Genomic DNA, 24426 nt, shown 5'->3' with positions numbered 1-24426 from the left:
TCAAAAGCCACTGATCATTGTTCTGGTTTGTACCGGCTGCATGGCATGCACTCGTGGGTACAGTCTCTCTCCTAGAGCCTGTCTGTGAGCCGGCAGCGGCTCCGGTTCATCACTGGGGTTCCCTTCTGATGCGGGTCTGAATGGCCGTGTGTCTATTGAAAGCTGTCTCCTTGAGTCCCTGCAAAAAAAAAAAAAATGTAAAAAAATTAAATGTAAAAAAAAAATAATGCTTTAGAGCTTTTATTTTATTAAATAATTTTTTTCAGGAATGCACCGATCATGATTTTGATGGCTGATTCCAATTGTCGATTTTTTTTACAAGCAAATGTATTTGTTGTTTATTCGCTCGATTACAGGCCAAACTGGCCTTAAACAACATATCTGCAGGCATTTGAAATTAGAGGCAACCACTGCATTTGAATCACGATCCAAACAAAGATGCTACACATCTGCAGCATGAGCAGTTGTTGTTGATTTGAATAAAAATGTATAGTTTCAAAAAGCACAAGCAGAATGGTCTGACTTTAGCTTTGTGGAATTGTGCCATCCAAAACATACCTGTACCTGAAAACGGTCAATACCATTTAGAGACACATTCATAAACCCTCAATCCCAAATCAATATAGTATTAGTATATAGTATTTTTCTTTGTTTACAGATATTAACTTGTATTGTTTACAGACTTCTTAATATGTAATTTATATAGAAATATTATGAAATGACTGTAATGCAGTTTGTGTGCGACTGAGATCATCCCAAAAAACACACATGATCCAATCCGTTTCCGATCAACCGGTGCATCTCTATTATTTTTAAAGAATTCTCTATTATCAAAATGAATTGTTTGCTTATTCTCGTATTCTCTGGCAAAACAAATGTAAGCAATAGCATAAATGTTATGGGTATTCTAAAAAATTAAATAAAAATAAACTATTTAAAATTATTTAATTACATAAATATACGTATTTTCTGGCAAAATAAATGCATCATGAAAAATGTATGCACTTTGGGTGATAAAAAGGCACTTTATAATTATTTTTTTATTACTTAAGCCAGAACATACATCATGAATGTTTGATATATAAGGCTCAGGTAAAATCACCTGTCACGGTCTCGTCTGGATGCAGCTCTCAGTCCTCCGCTCCTCCTCTCACGCTCACGGTCTCGGTTCCTCAGCCGCTGCATAAGATCTGCAAACACACACAGAAAACCTGAGCATCACCTTCTCAAAAACACCAGCAAACGTTCACCACATTTACGCACCATCTGAAACATTTATCCTTGAGAAAAAAAAACAAAAAAAAACACTAATCTAAGAGAAAAAAGGGACAATAAATCAATAAACGGACCAATTCCAAGAGGGTCCTCACACCATCGGTGCTCGGGCCCTAATTAAATAAGAAATAAAACAAAGTAATAATGTTTCCATTCACTATTCCATAAAATGGCAAAGAAAAATAAAAAGGAGAAGAAAATTGATACATACTGCTGGCCTGCATTCCCTTGCTGACGCTCTGTACACAGTCCAGATTGGGCAGCTTGTCATTGGACAGGAAAGCCTGTGCGATAGCCGTGTAAAAGCTCCGTGCCACTCCACTGCCCTCTCCTGGTTCATCCTTGAAAGTCACTTTTACACGATGCACAGCCATGGGCGTAGTGGTGCAGCGACGGCCGAAGTGGGCATTAAGCTGCCGCATGGTCTGCTGGATGAGCTGCTCTCGGTCACGGTCCACCTCCAGGGCCAGATCACGTGACTGAAGGTTCCTCAGCTTTTCCATCTCGCGCCGAAACTTGGACTCCTTTACCTCAAAACCACCCAGTTCGGTCAGGATCTGCAACGTTCAGAGAAAAGTAAATTTTCATGTTCATTGACCAACTTTTCTAGGGATGTAACTAACATTTATTATTGATAATCGATTAATCTGTCGATTAATTCGTTGATACATTAGATTAAACAGTGTATTTAATAATAATAAAAAAAGATCCATTATTTACAAATGTTATTCCACATGCTGGCCAATGTTGTCCTCCAAACAATGTAAATGTATCTATATCGGCTACGCAATATATTATGTGCAAAAAAGGGTTAAAATATAAACATTACATTCAAGACCAAAAAACGACTGACTGATATTATGCATTCTATATTATGCATAAAATATTAAATATATATATATATATTAAATATTATGCATTCTGTGCTAGCAAAAGTGAAAATGACTAAATTATAAAAAACAAATAACAAAAAGCATAATTTATACATAACAAGAAATTTGAACAAAATGCATATTTAAGTCAGACTTTTTGCACTCCTGTAATACTGTGCTTCGTCTGTTTGACACACATGCGCCGCCGAGTGCCTTTTGTTTGAAAGCTTAATATAAATCCTTCTCAGATTACAGACAACATGGGTCATGCACCTTTCCCACAGCAGCTCACTGCGTATTCTGCAATTTTCCATATGCATATTGTCCATGAAAATGTGTTATTCAAAACTATAAGCCAACGTGACCTGCGGATGGTTTCCATGCACAGTGTGCAAATGCAAAGTCTTCGGGAAAAGTTGTTCAAAATGTCTCTTTCTGAAAATAATCTGCTAAAAATGAGCTGTACTTACAGATCCCGGTTCTGCTCCCACATCCTCCATGAATACACGGCCAAACAGCTCCAAAGAAAGCCGCCAGCGGCCCAGCAGCATGTCGTGAGAGATCACCATCCCCATAAAACTACAGTGTGGACTGGAGGAAACAAACAAGAAACGTCATTATCACATCACTCACAGCCCTTAATGAATCTATGAATGTTATTACTTACATAAATGTGGGAAGTGGCGGGCCATCGCTCTCCGTCAAACCAATCTCTGCGAGGAGGCTGCTCTTTAACTGGGCCGCCAGATCATGGGGTGAAGGGCCTGGTTTAGATGCATCCATGTCCTGCTCCGCAGTCGACTGCTCCTCGCCACCCCTCTGCCGAGACTCCATGCTCATCACGTTCTTCATGTTCGCCGAATACGACATCTTTGTGGGTAGAATCTGGGATGAGAATTACCCATAATACAATATTGTAAAAATATTGCTTTATTGCTCATTGTTGAGACCTGATCAGAGAAGCGTTTTGGACCGCACTGGGAATTATTTAACATCAGTTTGTGTTTAAATCGGGGCTGTCAAGTAATTTTTAATTTAATAATTGTGTTAATTATACATCAAATTTGGTTGAGAAATGACTCCCAAAAGGTCATTTAAAGTCATTATTGTGTTAAATGAGAAATGCATCAAATAGAGATTACAAAAAGTAGCTTTAGAAAGAAATATTTAATTTAATTCAACAGACTTTTAGGGGGCAACTGTCTTTCTTTTCTTTTTCTTTTTACAGAAGCTGCCTCTGAGTTGGTATTTAGGTATATTCACAGTCCAAAACAGTTTGGTTACCAACATTCTTCAAAATATCTTCTTTTATGTTCCACAGAAGAAAGAAAGTCATACATGTTTGAAACGACGTGAGGGTGAGTAAATGTAAATAATGTAAATAAACTTCCCAAAAATAGGATTTTATTTTATTTTTATGACATGATTCTCTAAATAAGAAACTAAAACTGCCAGAAGGTTGCGGTAAATGTCTTTGAGTAGGTAATGGGAATCATGGTTCCTGAATTAATCAGTTGTTTGAACAAATTGGATGAATGAATAAAAGTAAATAGCTCTCTTAAATGATGGATTAGCTTGCCCTGCATCATGTTCGTCACCAATAAACATGTTCGTCACCAATCTACCAAATTATTTTAACAAGATATTTTCCATAACTATTTATATATATAATTTATAATAATTATAATAATTGTATTTATTTAAAATAAATGACAACCAAAATAAAAGTACAAATAAAAAAGTAAATTAAACAATAAAATAAAAATATGGGCGTTTTAGGGTGAATTTAGCTTGAAATGCCGTAATGACAAATAAATGGTGTTGAGTGCTAAATTACAGAGTTAAAAAAAGAGAAAAATTACAGAAATGTTATATTTACAGAAATTATATTTAAAATCAGATTTAAATACTGATGGGGAAAAAAAAAACTCACCAATTTTCAGTACTGTGAGAAAGTATGTGGCCATATTTACCTGCAAGCAATTCATGTCCACAGTCAGATCCGTGAGGCCCTTACTGGCCATGTACGAGGATGAATAGAGACCCTGACTTGGCCGTCCAAACAAGTCCTCCTTTCTAGCATTGGGCTGTGAGATGAAGAGGAAAAACAGCAGTGTTAAACTCAACCATCTGCACTGACATCACAAATCACCTCTAATAGAAGAAGTGAAATGCAGGTACAGGGCATCACTGGCCTGCAGGAGATGTGGCTGGTCAGCCAGAGGAATGGCCTCAGCGAGAGGTACTTCAAAAGGATTAGGAGGGATGCATCCTAGGAAGGTCATGGAGTCAGAGCGGCGGAAAAACGGATGGTGCTGTCCGGTCTCAGCAGGTACTGGCTCCTCATCCTTATCCTGCAGGGTGGAGCCTGTGCAGTAGAGAGCAACAAAGAGGTTGGATTTGACAGCAGGAAACCAGCACAGAATATAATTAACATGTCAACAGCTTTAACAGATTTTCATGCTGAACTCACTCTGATTGGTGTCCTCATCATTCTCGTGTTCAGAGTCCTCATTGTCCAGGCCGAGTTCAAGCAGTTCACGATTCCTGCAGTCAGATGAAAAACACATTTAGTAATCTCAAAACAACAGCTCACACTAGGGTTGGGCAAGATCTCCAATACTCATGACTTGAAAACATAAAATAAATACTTATTTTTCAGATAAATAAGTAAGTTTCACTAGTCAGTTGTTGGACAAGTCGACAATCGCAACACATAGTTAACCTTTTAAACCAGGTCAAAGCAAAAATGATTACTTAAAGCTATAATCATCCAAAATAAATATAACCACTAAAATTGAAATATGGATAGATGACCTCTTCCTGTCAATCTGAGTGGTGTCGAGTGTCGTCTGCAGATTCATGGCTTTAATCCAGTAGATGAGGGCCTGAAAGACGTAGGCCACGTGTTTGAGCGAACACACGTCGAGCACAGGCAGGACGTCTGAATGCTCGTCATTATGGGAACGCATCAGAGACAGGGCGTAGTTCAGGAAGTCTCCTCGTGCTGACATCATGCCCTGACGAGCAGTCAAAAGTGTTGCGGCGCGCCTGAAGCACAAAGTATGACATTTTACCATGACAATAGAGTGCTGCAGGGATTACATAGTTTTGCAGGCCAAAACCCAGAAACGATTTAGGATTCCCTGCATGAAGACTGTGCTTTTTGTTGAAAATGCCCGAAATAAGGTCTGTGGTGAACACAACCTCAAAATACATTCATGTTTAATTCTACAACATGCCATTTTTTTTTTTAAACACATCTTGAAAATGGTGGTTGCAAAGAAGTGGCTAAATATGGCTACAGATATTTTTGGGGACAAAACATCATCAAGCGGAACAGGTGAGCTTATCCAGTCACTTGTCGCTTACACAGCCTTTTGTTTAAAATCATACTCTTAAAATCTCAAAGTTTGAGTCAAATAGTTTGCAAGAGTTGTCTGAGGCTTAGTAATGGTGATGTTGAAGTCATGACTAATGTAGTTTGTTTACAGCCCACATTTAATTTTTACTTCTGCTAACTGTAGTTAGGCTTTATTTTTTTATTTTTAGGCATTTGAAGATGACGAATAAAACACGTATCAATAATAAATGTTGGTCACACATACCCCTTTTCCACCAAAAAAAACAACTGGTTCAGAACTGGTGCTGGTTCAAAGTTGGTTCGGAGTTGGTTCAACTTGCGAACCGCTTCAGAACCTATTTGTTTTTCCACTGACTACAGCGCCCAGGGAACGAAGTCGTTACGTCACTGTGTACGTCGCCATACGTTTTAGCTAGAAATGCTTGCAAATACAACATTACTTTCGGATTATCTCTAACTCGTATACCAAGAAAGCTTTAAAAACAATTGAAATATGTAAGTCTTTTAATCTTTTCGTTTGATATGTAATTTTTTCTGATGAGTTTTGTACCCCTGTAATTGTGTCTTTTTTTCTTTCCATTTATTTGTTCTATATTGTGACTTTTCTTCTTTGCTTATAATGTCTTCAATAAAAAAATTACAAAAATAGAAACGCTTGCGTTAACTTCAAGCAGAACAATTACAAAGGCGGCCTCCATCGTGTTTCTGCAAATGTTTTTCTTGGCTTTGCGATCCTTTATTATGGTCAGAAAAGATGTTTAGGACACATCTAAACCCGCCCCAGCCGCCGACGTAAGCATGACGTAGTCCAGCAAAGAGTTGGTGCCGAGAGATTAGAGATTATATTCTGAAAAATGGAAAAATCCTACTGGGATTTTGACGAGAGAACCACAGAAAATAGATGAGTGAATTTTCACTTCACGCTGACTTGACGGAATGAATTAAATTTTAACTGCCCAAGGGTCTTACCTTCGACCTTCAAGTGTCCGGAGACTGGCCTCCTCTCGTGCGGTCATGCGCTCCCTGCGGCCCGTGTGTTGTGAAGCGTGCAGAGGGTGGCTGGGGTGACCAGGATCCCCGGCTGATGACAGAGCCGAGCCGTACCGCAGCTGCGCTTCAGTGGAATCCATGATCGACACCATCCAGTTCCAGGTGGGGATCAACTTATCCTCCACAAAGTTCTGAAAAACAAAGTTCTGTTATACTTTTCCTTAGTTGCAGTCCGAGTTTGCTCGGGTAGAGATCGAACGACTCACCTGCAGATTGACAGCGTCCTGATAGGTGAGTTTGACAGCAGCGGGGTACTGCGAGTAGACCAGGTGGTTGTATTTGGGTATGAGGCTCATGAGGTCTGAGATCTGCCGGATGACGATGCTGTAAGCTCGAGCCAGACTGCTGGCGGAGGTCAGGTAACTGCTGGAGTTACTGGCCTCCAGGGCTGCGGCGGCGGCTGCTGCGCTGGTACTGATGGCGCTGCTTCGTCGCAGGTTTGAAGGGTCGATGTAGATGAGGCCAGTGGAGCTCGCTGGAAGATGCATTAGAAGAATTGTCAGTAATATTTAATTACTTCCCATTTATTCTGTTATGCGTGTTGAACATGAAACAAGAGACAAATGTTTCCATCCATTAGTTTTAATTTTAGGAGAAAACTAGTTTTTTGGCGCTATTTTTCAACTTGCAGGTTTGAATTAGTCTTCGTGTCAACGTCACAGGATGTGCAACTTATACATCTTATTTATAGTATTTGTGAAAACAAACATACAGGGTCTCATTAGTTAATGCATTAGATGACATGCACTAACAATGAACAATTTATTTTTAAAGCATTTATTAATCTTTAGTAAAAAAGAAAAAACTATGTAAGTACATAAACTAATGTTAAGAAAAAATATTTTGATAATTAGTATTACTAAAGTAATTTAAAAAATAAAATTACTAAAACATTATGAATGAACATTACTAAGAATAATAAATGCTGTAGACCTTTTGTTCATTGTTAGTTTAACTAATGCAGTTAATTAATGTTACCAAATGAAACCTTATTGTTAAATGTCAGTTAAGATTTTATCATTTTTTCATTATATTTAATAATAAAATGTGACTTGTCATCTGTTTTTTGTTTAGTTTTTTCCTCTCAACAATGCATTTTTAATATGTTGGGAGATACTAACCAGCTGGTGCGGATGAGCTGGATGGGGCGCCGCCAGCAGAGCGTTGGCTGGGTGTAGTGCGAACAGCCCACTGCATGGACCGAGGTGCCTGGGCCGCACTGTTGGCATGTGCTGAGCCCGTTGTCCTCTCCAGAGGCTCATCCAACAGGAAAGTCTCCTGATCCACATCGTCACTCTGACTGCTGCTGCTGTCCGAGTCACTGGAGTCATTCGACTGAGAGTCGTCCTCGGAGAAGAAAGCAGGAACGCTGCTAGCACCTTCAGGAAAGACACGACATTTCTCAGTGTGGAAAGTTATGCTAAAGTCAGCATCACAGACATTATTAAATGCATGCCACTTTTTTTTTATCTAGCCCAATTTATTTTACATTGTGGTTTAAAAGTGAAGGATTTATTTTCCACACCAGAGTGGCATCAAACCGAATTAATGCAATTGGTTTGAGTGGCCGATCTTGGCCTGACATAACATTTGCTCAACTAATAGCACGTATTTTGGGCAGAGCTACATGTTTGCTTGACTAATTGAAAAAGGATTTGAAAAGTCATTATTGCAATTGTTGTTATGACACTAGATGAATAGGCTATGAAAAAAAAAAAAATATTAAATGTATATTGTTCCCTTTGAAAAGAATATGCTAATGAGAATGTGCTATAACACTAACTAGTTGGTCTGAAATTTCTGCCTAAAGTAGATAAGCAACGCCATTTGAAGTAATATAAAAAGAAAAATAGACTGATTAAACGTAAATAAACTCATTAAACGTAATTCTACAGGTGCCACATGGACAAATTTACAACAAAATGCATTTATAGCATCTTATCTGAAGCCATTATAGCCTATTGCATGCTCAGAAGGTTATGTGGAAGGTTAGTTAGAAGGGATCATTGAGGCATAATTGGCTTTGTGCACAGCTGCACTACTTCCTGAACTTAAGCCAGCTCCTTAGTTCCTGTCTGCCATTATTGAACAAACTTGATTAATTAAGGTGTGCCTGATTATTGTTGTTGTGACTACTAAGGTCAGACACACCTGGATTAATCAGTTTGTCCAATAATGGCAGACAGGAAACAAGGAGCTGGCTGAAGTTCAGGAAGTAGTGGAGCTGTGCATAAAGCCAAATGCATAAAAAAAATGGTCAAATTGAAGCACCTGCTTCAGATCCAGCGGTGGCGGCAGTCACAACGCTTCTGCGTCCACTTGCGTTGTCCTGGTTGCTATGGTTACTCTCACTATCACTCTCAGTCTCAGCAGCAGCCAACAAATCCAGCTCCATGTCACTGCCTGCAAGAAAAAGATTGTGACTTCAGCCTCATTTACAGAAGAAATTGTTGGCTTCTAGACAAAGACAACAAGCAGCGCCAGTGTTTAACACATGGTTTAGTTGATATAAATATATATAAGCAGAGCACCATGTAGGGCGAGGGGAAATATTATCCTGATTTTATTTATTTATTTATTTTATATTCGATATCAGTATTTATTACACGGCTCTCAAAAATGAATAAACTATTTTCTGTGTTCGGTTTACAATCTTTTAAATTTACGGACCCATGAGATGGTATTTTTTCTGGATTCAGCGTTTTATGATGAACAGAACTGTGTTTACAAGATTTGTGTTTACCATCTTCATCATGCTCATCATGCTGTCCTTCGGCCTCTGCGTTCTCCTCCCCCTGCTCCTCCTGGTCATCATGGTGATCCTCCTCACCTGCAACTCCCTCCACCACCTCTACCTGAACAGGTGAACAGCCAGGTAGCATTTAGAGAACGAGCTTTAAGTCACCATGGATTTGTTATAGTTTTTCGAATTTTGTTTATTTTGTTATGGAATATTGCAATCTTTTTTTATGAATAATTTATCAATGCCCTATTTTTTAAATTCATGTGCCTGAATTTAATCAAAATAACTTCCCTCTCCCTCTTGCATTGAATGGCATGTTTACTTGGGCAAGGGCAGGGCAATCTGTCACTCACATAAGACTAAACAATAGCAAACCACAACCATCCAATCAATTCCCCATGGATAAAATCAAGTCCCACCCTAGTTCTTATTCCAGACGCAGTTTTACTTAGATATACATTACAATATGGGGGGAAAAAAATGATTGCAACATCCGTTTCAAGCCGACTATAAGGCAAACAAACCAACCACCAAACATATTGGCCAGGGTAATAAAATGGCCAATATTTGGCATAGTTGTGCTACATGCAAGTGTAGGGCACCGCACCTCTTCTACATCAGCAGAAACAATATCATCCTGCTCCTCGTCACGTCCGCGGGCCGTCTGGGACTGGCTGCTGCGGCGGGGCTGAGGGTTCCTGATGATGTATGAAGAGGCTGATTGACTGGAGCTGAGTAGCACAAGAAACCTTCAGCATTAACGACAACCTGATTCAGAGACTTTAGAATACTTTGCAAAAGCGTCAGTGTAAATTTAATGGAATAGTCCACCCAAAAATTGATTCTGTCATCATTTACGCATGTCATTCCAAACAGGTATGCATTTCTTCTGCTGAAAACAAAAGAAGATATTGTAAAAAATGTTGGTAACTAAACAGTTTCAGTTCCCATTGACATCCATTGAATGGATAAACAACAAAATGGAAGTCAATAGGAACCAAAACTGTTTAGTTACCAACTAAAATTTTTTTTGTGTGTTCCATAAAAGAATGACATACAGGTTTGGAATGACATGCGAGTAAATTATGACCATTTTTATTCCACTGCAATAGCTTCAGAGTAAACCCAATGGAATAGTCCACCCAAAAAATTTTATTGTAGGGGGCAAAAAAATATAATACAATGATGATTGAGAGATGTACAAACAAACATTACTCAAAAAAGCATGTAGTATCATATTTGATATTCAGATATTAAAATGATATAGTATGGATAATCGTGGATTTTTTTTATCTAATAAAAAAAATAAAATAAATCTGATAAAAGTCTGTTTACATAATATGTGGGAGCACTGTGTATAAATATTTTGTGTATGTATGTATGTACATATATTTTATATTATATATAAATATATTTTATATATACATATTTTTTTCTTAAATATACATGCATGTGTTATATATATATATATATATATATATAACACATGCATGTATATTTAAGAAAAAAACATATTTATATATAATATAAACTATATATAAATATATATACAGTATATACATGAAAATATTTCTTAAATATAAGCATGTATATATAAATAATTATACACAGTGCACCCACATATATTATGTTAACACAAACTTTTATTTTGTATGCGATTATTCGTTTGACAGCACTAATATATATATATATATATATATATATATACACACACACACACACACACAAACACACATATAACCAAGCTTGTTTAAATTATTAATTTATAAATAAAAGGCTTAATAAAATATTTTAAAATTCTGATGCCTAATTCTTATCTAGTGAACCACAAATGACTGAAAACATGAAAATTCATTAAAAAATGAGAAACCCCAAAGAACATATATCTCTAAAATGTAATTACTTTAATCCATGGACACTCTTATATTCAGTAAATGAAAACCAGTTTTGAAGAAAAATAACCCTGTGCGGCTGACTAAAGCATCACCCACCTGCTGGACTGATCCGGGGAGGGCCGTGGTGGCAGCGGCTCCACAGAGAAGAGCTCCTCACTGCCCTGCACAGCATCAATGCTGGTACTGGCCAGAGTGAAGGGCGCTGTAGGGCGAGCGATACCCATGCGCACCGGCACAATCAGGGACTCAGCCACATTACAGAGCTCTTCCACTGCATACGGCAACAGCGCCTGGAAAACACGCCTGCACTTCCCGATGGGCTGAGGGATGAAGTTGCTGAAGGAAATACACAGGAGAGAGAATGTGAACAGTGATTATTGTTTAGAAAGGCTATAGCATGAAAAAGGCAGATGTAACAAACCGATGGTTTATTCACTGCATGAAGGCACTGAGCTGTATAATGTCTGTTGTGTTGCATAATCAAATGTTTTTATAACAAAATAACCTGTACAACATACAGCAGAGCTTGACAATAAGTACTGTCAGGTGTCTTTCCCATCTATTTCACACAAAATTATATCAAAATGGCCGTCTTGGCGAGTATCCTTGTAAACATAGTCAGTTATGTCTTAAATGAATGTAAATAGTTGAGAAATAAAAGGCTTGAGTACGAGTCTTTTGGATCCGTGCAATTCTTAAAGTGACAGAAGGCACTGCGTTTTACCAGCAAAGTTGAGATCATAATGTAAGTGTCCTTAGAAATTTGTGTAAAGTAAAAATCAACATGCGTGAATCAGATAAAATGATTTTTTTGTTGCATATAAAGCATTCGATTTCATATATTGATTTGAAAGTCACTTGAAAATAAAAACTCAGTGATTGACTACAATACAAAGCAAAGTTCATTAAATAAGTCATACTTTTTCTTCTTGGAGGACGCCATCTCCACACTGAGGATGACAAACACTCGGGCCACAGAGCGCAAGAACCTCCGTGTGACATTGATGGCCTCCTCCCTGCGGCCGGGGGTGTATTTATTCTGTAGCTCCTTCACCAGGGTCCCTAACAGAGTGTCAATAAACTGGGGAACAACAAAAGAAGAAAGTTAGCACAACTCAATATGGCACAAGAAACATGCATCATGAAAACGTAAGCTAACAAACATTTAAGCATTAGACAAGGTTCCCAAAATTTTTTCCATGACCTTTCCATTACTCTATTAAATAATTCAGATCAGTTTGTGAAAACTTGCAGCAGTTTTGTCGCCTGCCACGTTAAATGCTTGAGCTCTTATCAAAAGTGATTCCAATGGTATCGTTTCTCTGTGCTGTTATAAATAAATTATGCACAGAAAATTAATATACATTGTGCACTGGCTTACCTGTTGCATGTGAAAAATTAAGCAACATAAAATACATATGGGTAGGCTTATCCTACCTACACTATATTAAGCCTACATATAATAATCTATCTGGTAAACTACTTATATAAAAAAATTTAAACATTAGCAGCAGCAATGTTTTGGTGTGGCAGCCAGCCATGGCAGAATGAATGTAGCGGAAACACTGGTTATAATTATTGTCCTTGGTGTGAACTGGCCTTTACTCGACATAATAGCTGATGAAATATTTTAGTTTCATAATTTACAGACATTGACAGTTATTGAACTGATTCAACACTGAACTGACCTTGAGCTGAATAATGACTCAATAGTCTTCAATTGAGTTTCTTCAAAGCAGAATGACTCATATTTGAGTTTCTTCAAAGCAGAATGACTCATATTTGAGGAAGTTTAAATCATTTATTGTTATTTTCTGTTTATTACGGTGAAGCTGCTTTGAAAATATAAATTGTAAAAAGCACTTTATAAATTTAAGGTGACTTGACAAGAGCAGAGCATAACTTCAAAAATATACAACAGAGACTTTTCCAGGAATGGAAAGTAAAACAGTTTCTTCCACTCACAGTGATGTCTGGTGCACACTTGACAATAAGGCAGTGTGTAAAACAGTCCAGCCTGATGGTGCCGCTCTGCTGGTTCAGGTACATCTGCTCCTCCGGTAAAAGGTGAGCGATTCTGCTGCTGGCGCTTAGCCTAGAATAATACAATATTTTTTTTTTTTAAATCATGAAAGGTCCAATGAAATTTGCCTGTGGTGATAGATAAAATGTTTTACTTACGGGTCTTTGTTTTCCTGAGAGCCAAACATTATCATGGACTTCAGCGCGTTCCAGTCCTGCAACACACGCTCTAGAGCCAGCTGGGCAAAGCGTGGAGGCTCCAGGTCATGATCCGGCATATCAGAGTCTGAAAGACAGAGACACATTTAAAAAAAAAAAAAAAAAAAAAAAAAACCTTCTAAACGAATACTTGAAAAGTTGAGAAAGTATCTTGAGAGAATTTCTTTATTTTCATGCATTGTGGGGAAAAGTTAGGAATAATTCTTGAAAATAATCTTAAAAATCATTGTAAATAATTTAGTAAAGTTAGGATAAAATCTAGGTTTTAAATCCTCAAATGGAAGATGTTCAATGAATTGAGTGGGTTGTTTTTAATTAATTGTGTAATTTTGCATTAAAACATGACAATACATCTGCAGGAGTTGGACAATGAAACAAACATCTGGTTTTAATTAGAACACAATTTATTGGTATAGTGTAGGGTGTTTTCAGACATCTCATTTTCTGACTCGCTCCTCTGGATGTGGGAAAGACCATGACGGTGGATTCGGAGAACAATACGTTTCTCACATTGTCCACACCACAAGATTTGCACTGTTGGAACCAATGAAACCAACATTTGGCATTGGCGCAAGAGACCAAAGGTTTGGCTATAGCAGCCCGACCGTGAACATTGACTCTGGAGCTCCTTATGTTTTTTTTTTTGTTTGATACAATCCAGGTTAGTATATGGACATCCCTTTCAGACAGCTTCCTCTTGCATGGACAGTTACTCCTGTTGAATGTTGTTTGTCCTCTGTGGTGTATGCCGACATTACCCTGAATTCCAGAGCTCTCGATACGCAACAAATGGTCACAGATAAGCTAACGAAATGCACAAAAACAAATGGAGATTGGCCACAAGGCCATGCATATATAGGTGAGTGAAACCAACAATACATGGGCCAGTGTTTCAGTTTCATTGTCCCACCCCTGTACTTATTTACTCTGACGTGACAACAGTGATCTATTATGTAAAAGATTATTGGTCTTTACTTTACAGATTACTGCTGGCTTCAACATTCAGTACTAACCCAATTGGAGACGTTGCTTTTAATGACTAAGGCATGAAGATATTAACATCACGATTCCTGTAAAGCTGCTTTTAAACAATGTGTATTGTGAAAAGTACCATATAAGGGCCCGTTTACACCTAGTTCCTTCATGGATTTCTTTGATCGGATTGCTATCCGATCGTGAAAAGTCCAGGTGTAAATGCCCTGCGAAACGCTTTCGAGACGGATTTAAATTCACTCACTCATACCACTTCAGGAGTTGGTTTTAGGCTCATTCCAGATGTGTAAATGCATCTGGTTGTTGAAACCACATATGTAAATTTTACTCCTCCAAAAATGTAAACAAATAAATAAAACGAGTGAGCGTGTAATAAGCTACATGACGTTACAGCCAGATCTGACAGAGCTACTGAAACGCGCATAGAATCTCTTCAGCAAGCCGACATGCAAACTCGCAGACGCTCAACACACAATCATCTTTATCAAAAGTAGTGAGACTAAATTATATCTTACCAGTGCTGATGCCGCTCTTTCTCCTATTGCGGTCTTTGATCTTGAAATTAGCTGATGATAAATAAAATGCAGCTCTTATCTGTTGCTTTTGTTGACGTGAACTCCGTTAAATTTGCATATAGAGTGGGAACTTAAAAGCGGATTTATATCAGTTTTTGGAGACACATTTATGTGGCCAAGTGTAAATGCAACCGTTTGAACAAATCGGATAGCTATCCGATCAGTAAAAACACATGAAGTGACCCTAAATAGATTTGACTTTAAGACTTTCGTCAATCCTGCCTCAGGTCACGTCCCTACTCAAAGACACACCTTCAGCGCTGGCAGCCTTCCGGTTCCTGTCCTCTCGGATGCGAGGTGGTCGGTACTGGCAGTGTTCTACACTTTGCCTTGCAACAGTCTGAACCAGAAACAGCAAAATGTGCTCCCCCCTATCAGACACAAACAAAAATAGAGAAAAAAATAGTTTGTGACGCAGAATGGGTAACATCAACCTAAGATGTTGCCCTAATGACCCCATAAAATGGTTTGGCAACAGAAATTTGGGACAGGAATTTACTTTTTTTAAAGGCAGCTTTTTCCTTTTTTAAACACATATAGCGCAATATTTCCTAGTGAACACACCTGCTGTTAGGAGTGGTAACCAGATTAGTGGTGGTCAGCAGTCTGTAGAGCAGATCCAAACGAGCTGCTTTCTGGCCCGCGATAAGAGTCTTGCATTTACACTTCTCCCAGCAGTCACAGTATGCGGTGGGAGACGTTCTCTTCAGTCTGGAGAAGAAACAAGAAGCATGAATAACTGGTTTAAAGCCTAGCGAACTAAGCGGCTGTCTTCTAGAGGGGACAGTAACTGAAATGTAATGGAGTAACTGATAAGAAAACTTTACATTAGCAGAAACTCATTTGATTAAATTGGTGTCAACATGATGCTAATCTAAAAACACAATACGACAACCATGAAAATAGTCCAGTTCAATAATCTATTTATTTAGATTAAACTATCCTTTTAGATGCTTAGGTATTTTTGTAAAGTACAGCTTTCAGTAATAAACCAACAGTAATTTTTTTTTAAATACTTATATAATATATAAAAATATTATTTTCCATTTTTAAATTTGTAGTTTTAGCTTTAAATATTTATTTGTTTTTTATATTTATTTCAGTTTTAGTACTTCAACTCCTTTTATTTCAGTTTGTTGCCAAAGCCATATTTCTCTTCTTTTTTTTTTTTTTTTTTTTACTATTTTTAATAGATAGCTGGTGAGTGGGGGGGAATTTGGCACAATTTGGCTGTGCTTTTCTCGGCATTTTGAATGCCAAGAAAAGCATAATATAAACGTAACAAATTAGTATTACTGTTATTATTATACATTTTAGATGACAATAACACTGGTTACTTCCAGAAAGAGGCATATGGTGAAAATTATAGTGTTAATTTTGCACTCACTTGCAGTCATGACCCTTGTGGCAAACCCTGGCGCATTCAGTGCAGCAGCACAGTGACTCCAGAAGGCCACAAGTTCTGCACTCAAAGATATCCTGCAAACAAACAAGTTCAGTTAATCACACAGTGCCACTCAAGAAGTCATTTAGATCAATGCTTCCCAACTATTTTTTAAATGTAATAAATACATTTGAAAATATCTTTAAAAAGAAGCAAAAATGAAATCCATAAAAAACATGCATTCATATGTTTATGAATACCATAAACTTAGAAAAAAAAACATTTTAAACGTTTCTTAAATTTCAATGAGTTTAAGAAGACAGTAATTCATAACTCATCATGGTAAACACAAACCATGTATATCCTTTCTGCAAATTAACCTGTATTTTTATGTCATCACAACCCACTAGTTGAGAACCACTGATTTAGATTAATAACACTGGTGGACTGGAATATCTTTGCATTGCTCATTGACCCTTTTCACATTTACAGGGTTCGTCTCAGCAGCAGCAAACATCTATTCTATAGCAATCAACAGAAACTATAACAAATGCAATTTTTGCATTCCCATTTGCTCCAATATCAAAGAATCAAGAAATTGATTACATTGATCAGAAGAGAGAATGTGGTTAAATTTTGGTATACAATTTATTATAAAGTAAAGCATTATAATGTTTTTTTTTTTTGTTTTATTCTTTACTATATTTCCAATGTCGTTATCACAGTCCATTAAAGGCTGTGGCATTTGTGTTTTTTTTATTATTATTCTTCACTATATTTCCATGTCGTTATCACAGTCCATTGAAGGCTGTAGGGTTTGTACCTGGTTGATGTGTTCTGCTCCAGTCCAGGTGAAGCTGCAGGTGTCGTTACAGCACAGGACGTAGAGGGGAGAGTCATCAGGATTGGTGCCTGAAGGACAGATCATCTCCATGAACACTGACGCCGCATCCTCTTTCTCTCCAAGCCCCGGTTCAGCTGCACAAGAACACAAGATCCTAAAGGTCTCTGAAGGTTTTGAAACGTGCATCTAATTTAGTTGAACTGCATCGATGTCCTCACCTTTGGCTATTTTCTGTGCTGCTTCTAAAACAGTAATGGCTGCTGGGTAAGCTCTCCCACTCACCGCCAACATGAATGGGGTCATTCCACGAGCATCCCTACCAAACAACAGCAATATAAACACTCAAAAGAGAGCTAAAAGTAGATTGACTATGATTTCGAGCAGCAGCAGGGCCACGTACTTGGCAGAGAGCAGCTCTCTTAAGTGAGGTCGCAGGACGACGCTGTCACACATTAGCTTCAGTATCAGGTGAGCGTTGGCCTTACGGTCTTTAGACTCCACTACTGATGGTTCAGATGAAGGTCCTTTAGAAGACACAAGAAAGATTGAAAACTTGCTAAAAAAAAAGCTTTGAATGATGGCACAGAGCAGTGGTTCTCGACTGGAGGGATCTTGACCCAAAAACCGGTTGCAAGTCTATTCTGAATCTCAGAAACAAGGTTAATATTGTTAGCTAAAACCATTTTGGTACATGAAATTAAATGTACATAATTTATATATCAGTTAAATAAATCAATTTAAAACAAAAACTATATATCAATGAAAATAAAATAAAGACCAGATCACAACAATAACGATAAAGATAGTTTTAAAATTCCCACCACAACTATAATATATATATTAGTTAGAATAACTTTCAGAATAATTTTATCCAGCTATTGAAAGATGAAAAACTTTAACAGCCAATCAGAACCCATCCTGCTTTAAAAGGCTCAAGCATTCAAAGTGGCAGACGACAAACGCACTTATAAACAGAACAGTGCCATCCATTCGTGTGGATGCTAATATAGTTAGTTATCTCTCTTGGTGTGAACGGCCCTTAACACTGTCTACTTGGGTCACCACTTGATGTCCATTGTAAAATCTGGGTCCTTGAGCAAAACAGCTGAGAACCACTGCTGTAGAGAGACCTTTGGGAGGCCGGTTCACGTACCTGGGATGGTGGAAGTGCTAGGTCCCTGGTTGGTGCCTGTGGAAGCAGTGGTAAGGGAGCCCACTGCAGGGGCCAAGATGAAATCAATGTCACCGTCTAGTGGAGAAAATGGTTTTGTAAGACATCAGGCTATAGCATGCATGCAATATATCTGTTATGGCCCAAGAACTGCAGAACTCACCAGGATCCATTGGTGGAGGGTCTGGTACCCAGCTGGGAGGCGCAATAGGGGGCGAAACCGGGTCTTGGTGGTCGCTGGAGGAAGGGCCGGATTCGTGGCGGCCCAAACCTGCAGCGCGGAGGGAGCGTCTCATCATCTCTCTCAAACGCAAGCTACAGAAACGAGAATAAAATCAAATGTGAAATTACTGTACAACATCAACAACCAAATAAAACTCGAGCGGTTCGATTCCCTGTGAATAAATGAACTAATAAAATGTATACCTTGACAGGATTTCTGCAGTTTCCATTTTTTTAAGACTTGAAAAAAATTAAGGCACAAATAAAATGAATACTGTATATCCATAAAGAGCCAAACCATTCAATCTCAAAATAATATCTCAAGATTCTTTTATTTATTTGAACAGGTTGCAACACAAATAAGTTTAAAATATTTAAGACATGTATTTAAAATACAAAGTATTGAAATTGATTTATGCCTAAATGCCAATACATACAAACTATCGATATTTGATTTTGCTGTTAAGATAATTATGTATTTAGAAGGAGGGCAGAATAATAAGATTGTCGAAACAATGACATTACGACATATCGTGATTCCTATTTATCCATTCCCAAATTTAAGACCCCTTAAAATGATTAGACTTTTGTTATACCCTTTAAGATTTGATTTATGGTCCTAACATTTTTTTTAATTCAGTTTGATTAAATTATAGGTTAAGGACACATTGAAACCCTCCTTGAATGCAATATTAAAAAGCAGCTATGGTTAAAAGTGTCTGCTAAATGCATGTAAATGTAATATAGATAATGAGTAACAATTTTAATTTATGCATTTCGCTCCATTCTTAATTTTCACCAAAAATCTTTTGAGTTTGTGTAAAATTTAAGAGTTTTTTTCTTTAATGCTCCTCTGGTGAAATGCTTTTCTGTATCCCAGTGAATCTGAATACTGACCCTCGGCTGCTGGATGACCCTGTGCGGTTCCCGGAGCTGTTGCTGGATACCACTGAAATGGCATTGGCAATGGCCTCAACCGCAGACAGCCTCTCAGCGAACGTGTTCCTTTCGGACCGCTCTGCTTCTGAAACACATCGTACATCAATGAAGTCATCTCAGGCTGGGTTTCATAACAATCTAACATCAGTTGTGTTTCAAAACCTAATGTGCTGCCTCGCTTGTCATCTCAGAAAACTAAAAATTGCCTATAAAGCTCCATGTTATAGTGATTATCATCAATTAAAATAAACACTTAAGCAACCTAATAAAAATTGTTAAACGAGAAAAACAATTTCTTTACTTACTAATAATATAGCTCATGAACTGAAATATAAAATAATTTTTTATTTCAGTTTGTTTAAAGTTGAAGTAAAAAAATAAAATAAAACTGAAATTAATAAACTATACAGACATTTAAAACAGCAAAACAAACTATATTTCTAAGTATTTTTAAATTGAAAAAAATCTTTACTAGTTTTTTGTTTTAAATAGAGATCATGATTCTGAATAGACAAAAAAAATATATATAATTTACTAGAGGTTCTAACAAAATATTATTTGCTGGAGCAGTCTTTTAAAAACGTAAAATATGGGAAAAAAACTAATCGGTTTAAATGATTCAACGACTCATTCATTAAGACTTCACTTGTTTCATTACCACAAATGATTTACTCAAATAATTATTTTAACAGTCCTACCGGCGCAACAAAGTAATAATTTCATCTTTATTTGAAGTGTCAAGTTACTTTCAAAAGGTGATTTACGCTATTTTGGTCGCTACAGTATCCCAGTACTTCTGTGATAAATTGAATTACTGCAACACAGAAATAATGATCCTGTGTGTTTGTTTGAAGGCGTTTCATATCTGTGGGTCAGTGGCAGAGAGAACGCAGATCTAAATGTTCGCTGTGATCGTACCTGTCAAAGGTTTCATAGACATAATAGAATCGTTGTCATTAAGGAATAAGATTGTGTATCGAGATTTCTATCTTTAAACGATTAATAATGCACATCGTATGAGTGTGTTAATGTGTATGTGTAAACATATATATAAAATATCACTAAAGAAATGCAAGCTTACCTTCCTCCTCCTTGGTTTCCTTGTTGCTGACGGGGAAGCAGACGGAGACGCAGGCGTGGAGGACGTTGCGGTTTCCGTCACAGCGGTGGCTCAGCAGAACATCGAGAGCGTGTGGGTTCTGCTCCAGCAGCATTGCTTGCTCCAGACTGATCAGGTATTGCCTGCACGCCTCGTAATCACACCGCAGCACGTGCTGCATCAGTGTCTGCTTCTAAAAGGCAAAAAATTAAATCAACCGGAAATCATAATACTGTAAACATTTATTTAGGAGCATATGTGCGAATAAAAATTTCCCTGCTGGTCCTTAACTCTTTACCCGCCAAACATGGAATTTTCCGGGTTTAATGAAAAAACGCATCTGCGCCAAACACGGAATTTTCCGGGTATCCGTGTTTTAGGTGGTATACGGTAAGGAAGACCCGCACGCATGTCCTGAATGAATGCGCAACTCTTTGATCAGAGAAACAGATTGCAATCGTCTCAAACAGTGGAGTAGTGAGAATGTATCAGACAGACAATGCAGAGGTATATGGCTGAAGTACTGGAGGTTAATGGACTCGGAGTCCGATCACTCTTTATTTGATAATTCTGAATCTGATCGGGACGAAGTAGTCAGTGAGAGAGATGCACATGTTGTCACAGAAAGTTCTAGCCATGGACGTGCCGCAGATAGATCGTATAATATTATGACACTATAATATGTATTTGTGTGTGCAGGCATTTATGTGTGGCTGTCTAAATATGAAGGTGTAATTGTCAAATTATTTCTCTCTTTGTGCACATTTACCACATTGTAATATGTATTTGTGTGTGTGTGTGTGTGTGTGTGTGTCTAGGCCTGTTTATTGTAATTCCAATTATTCATTATTCATTATTCACAGGTAGAACACAGAGAGGCAGAGGCAGAAGTTTTATTGCAAAAGTTACATTTCCCTTACATCCTGGGAAATTTGATATATTTTACATTTATTTTATGTTTTTAATTTATTTTGGAAAGTTTTATATATGAAGGAAACAACATCTGAATGTATTCTGCTTTTAAATGCACTTGTTTGATAAAAATACCTTTTTCTCAGTTTTTTGTCCAAAATGTTGTGTTTTTGACAAAACCTACCTCTGTTCAAGAGGCAATAAAAAAAGAACAGATGAAGATAAAATAAAAAGGGTTTTTTTGCCTAAAAGCAGAGGCTCAGATCTTTATTTTTATATATATCATCTTCATATATTCATGGAAGAAAATATTCAGCGGGGCATTCAAATTTAGCGAAAATCGTCAAAAACCCTGGCGGTGGCTGGCAACTTTTTTTTAAAACGCTGGCGGGGAAAGAGTTAAAGGAGTATTTCACTTTAAAATTACCCCATGATTTACTCACCCTCGTGCCATCCTATACACCGACTTTCTTCTTTCAGACAAATACAATCGGAGTTATATTATAAGAAATGTTCTGGCTCTTCCAAGCTTTATTATGGCAGAGGATTGCAACCAAAAGATTGAATTTTACTTTTCTTACACAAACTTGCTTCAGAAGGCCTTTATTAACCCCCGGGAAGCACGTGGAGTTTGTTTATGATGGATGTATGCAGTGTTTTGAGCTTCAATCTTGGAAGAACCAGAACATTTATTAATATAACTCAGATTGTATTCGTATTGTAGATTTTTAGCCTTTAATATGTTAAGTAGTTTTATTTGGGACTTAAGTTTCAAAAAGGCGATGATTTAACACGATTAATATGAGCACTACACTTTATAAAGTAAAACAGATCAGTTGAATTATAACAACGCTTACTTTACGGTGTTAGTATTGCAATATGTTTTAGATGGTTGTACGTTTTTAATGTGTTTGCTGTAAAATTCTTTAAAAATTTTCTTTTTAGAAAGAACAGCAAGAAGTAGGAAATTGTCTTTGTGTATTTCTGGATTGCTCATTAAAAGTCCTGCATTATGCAGAATTTTTTTTTCTGATTATTTTTTTTACATTAATTAATACAGCTTGAAACAGAAATTTAAGAGTTTACTTATTGTATTAAATAAATATACATTTTTCTTGTAAATTTCTTCTTTATTTAGGAGAACAAATTATTTGATTTATTTTAAATGCACCCCTAAATATATCTAAATAATCTTTAATTTTTTTCTAAATAACTAATGTCTATTTTTAGCAGGCTGGTATAGCATACCTCCACGGCCATTATGATGATGGCTGCCTTCTTTTTGATTGTGGAGTTCGTGGGAAGGTTGGCAAGCGAGTGAACTCCCATGCCTAGACTGGCAATAGGCGGCAAGTCTAGCCAATCAGGGTCACGTATTCCACCCATACAGTCTTTAGCCATGGGATAAATGGTGCCGTTACCATCCCTCAAAATGATGGGACTCTCCTGAGGATATGCAAACATGAGAAAGTTAAAACAGGCAAAGAGAAATGGGAAGTCCCATCAGGTTTATGAAACGCATCAGGCTGTGTAATGGTCTCACCTGGCCAGCAGTGAAGATGGCCACATTACGCTCACTCTGGCCGAGAAAGGCCAGGTTACTGGTAGGGAAGTGATTTTCCTGCTCCGCTTTTCCGGTGGCCAAGTCAAAGACACAGTACCGTACCCAGCTGCCTGTTTTCAACACAGCATGAACTCCTGCAGGACACAAAAGCCGTCAATGACAGGGCACATTCACAACAAAATGAAGTCTGATAAATCTGAAAACAGTAGTCACCTTTGGAGTCAACATTCACAGCTAAAATTTCTGCTTTTTCTGGGATACAAAGTTTTTTAAGTGTGCGCTGAAAACAGTCTGGAACTTTTGGTGTTCCACCAGTTTTAACAACCTGTTCAAAAGGGGAACAAAAGTAACAGTTAAAAATGCAGGCATGTTTGTTTTTATATTTCAATATCTATATAGACCAAAGGATTTCAAACTGGGGTCCAAGCACTTAAAATATATTTGTAATATATGAATGAGTGAGTGAATGGGTATGTGAGGCAGAATGTAAAGCGCTTTGGTGGCCAATATAAATGCAGTCCATTAACCATAAAAACATACCAATAAGAAATCATGATTTTCAAATTTAACGTTAACAATTTAAACGAGAATTCAACAAAAACAAATTTAACATTAGGAAAAAAAATTATTAACTTATTACATTAACGGTTTTGTAAAAAGTATATCTCATATAGAAGCGGTCAATCAAACATTTTCCAGATAATATTTTAATAATTTGCTTCAGTATAAAAGTATATTTAAAAATCTTAAACAGTATATTTTTTATATAAAATAATTTACAAAACGTGGTTCCTCGCATAGTAATATTTAGGGTTCCTGACATTAAAAATTTTGAAAAGCCCTGTTATAGACCAATAACAACAATAATTTAGGCCTAAAATGGTGCATTTATCTCATTTTGAATTATCCACCAATGCTTTAAGACTCTGCAAAAGGCAGTGTACTTTTACAGCTGCAAGTGTGTGTTTACCTGCAGCTCATCTATTCTGAGCAGTCGACAGTCTTGCAGCAGTGAGGAGGGGTCAGAGTCAGTGGGAGCTGCGCTCTGGCTGCTCACGCTGCTCGACGTCCCTGGAAATTTCACAGCAACATATGCACCATCGACTTTTAGCACCTTGAGTTCAAAAGAGAGAACTGTTGCAAATGAGGTGTAATAGCAAAGCATCACACAAAGACCAGATATAAAACAGACAGGAACACCAAGTCTCAAGAAAAACACAGTATGCTTATATAAATGTCATCTATTATAATTGGAAATTCTTATTATATGAAAAGTTTATGCA

The 24426-nt window shown here is 37.3% G+C and overlaps 1 protein-coding gene across 7 annotated transcripts in view; it reads right to left on the bottom strand.

Annotated features, from left to right (window-relative positions):
- Window positions 1-24426, bottom strand: part of ubr5 (ubiquitin protein ligase E3 component n-recognin 5) — a 59866-nt gene that overhangs the window by 12729 nt on the left and 22711 nt on the right. For 3 of the 7 annotated variants that reach the window (XM_089118041.1, XM_089118044.1, XM_089118046.1), the window contains 34 exons: window positions 24114-24257; window positions 23357-23468; window positions 23123-23277; window positions 22828-23025; window positions 20650-20860; window positions 19527-19653; window positions 18571-18722; window positions 18390-18485; window positions 17637-17760; window positions 17455-17552; window positions 17216-17370; window positions 16396-16487; window positions 15573-15719; window positions 15261-15379; window positions 14949-14999; window positions 13381-13507; window positions 13165-13294; window positions 12120-12280; window positions 11296-11535; window positions 9912-10035; window positions 9305-9416; window positions 8833-8964; window positions 7683-7940; window positions 6768-7036; window positions 6481-6692; window positions 4965-5198; window positions 4621-4694; window positions 4343-4515; window positions 4121-4234; window positions 2815-3032; window positions 2618-2738; window positions 1487-1832; window positions 1103-1190; window positions 34-178 (listed from right to left, as the gene is read on the bottom strand). In XM_089118041.1, coding sequence (XP_088974167.1) covers window positions 34-178; window positions 1103-1190; window positions 1487-1832; window positions 2618-2738; window positions 2815-3032; window positions 4121-4234; window positions 4343-4515; window positions 4621-4694; window positions 4965-5198; window positions 6481-6692; window positions 6768-7036; window positions 7683-7940; window positions 8833-8964; window positions 9305-9416; window positions 9912-10035; window positions 11296-11535; window positions 12120-12280; window positions 13165-13294; window positions 13381-13507; window positions 14949-14999; window positions 15261-15379; window positions 15573-15719; window positions 16396-16487; window positions 17216-17370; window positions 17455-17552; window positions 17637-17760; window positions 18390-18485; window positions 18571-18722; window positions 19527-19653; window positions 20650-20860; window positions 22828-23025; window positions 23123-23277; window positions 23357-23468; window positions 24114-24257 — 5259 coding nt within the window. The remainder of the gene's footprint in view (window positions 1-33; window positions 179-1102; window positions 1191-1486; window positions 1833-2617; window positions 2739-2814; window positions 3033-4120; window positions 4235-4342; window positions 4516-4620; window positions 4695-4964; window positions 5199-6480; window positions 6693-6767; window positions 7037-7682; window positions 7941-8832; window positions 8965-9304; window positions 9417-9911; window positions 10036-11295; window positions 11536-12119; window positions 12281-13164; window positions 13295-13380; window positions 13508-14948; window positions 15000-15260; window positions 15380-15572; window positions 15720-16395; window positions 16488-17215; window positions 17371-17454; window positions 17553-17636; window positions 17761-18389; window positions 18486-18570; window positions 18723-19526; window positions 19654-20649; window positions 20861-22827; window positions 23026-23122; window positions 23278-23356; window positions 23469-24113; window positions 24258-24426) is intronic. The other 4 variants (XM_089118043.1, XM_089118045.1, XM_089118042.1 and 1 more) reach the window with 4 other exon arrangements.

This window comes from Pimephales promelas, chromosome 12, assembly GCF_988280905.1.
Source record: "Pimephales promelas chromosome 12, fPimPro1.hap1.1, whole genome shotgun sequence".
In the NCBI taxonomy this organism is placed as follows: Eukaryota; Metazoa; Chordata; class Actinopteri; order Cypriniformes; family Leuciscidae; genus Pimephales; species Pimephales promelas.
Note: the sequence above shows the minus strand (reverse complement) of the source record. Positions and strands in the feature narration are given on the sequence as shown.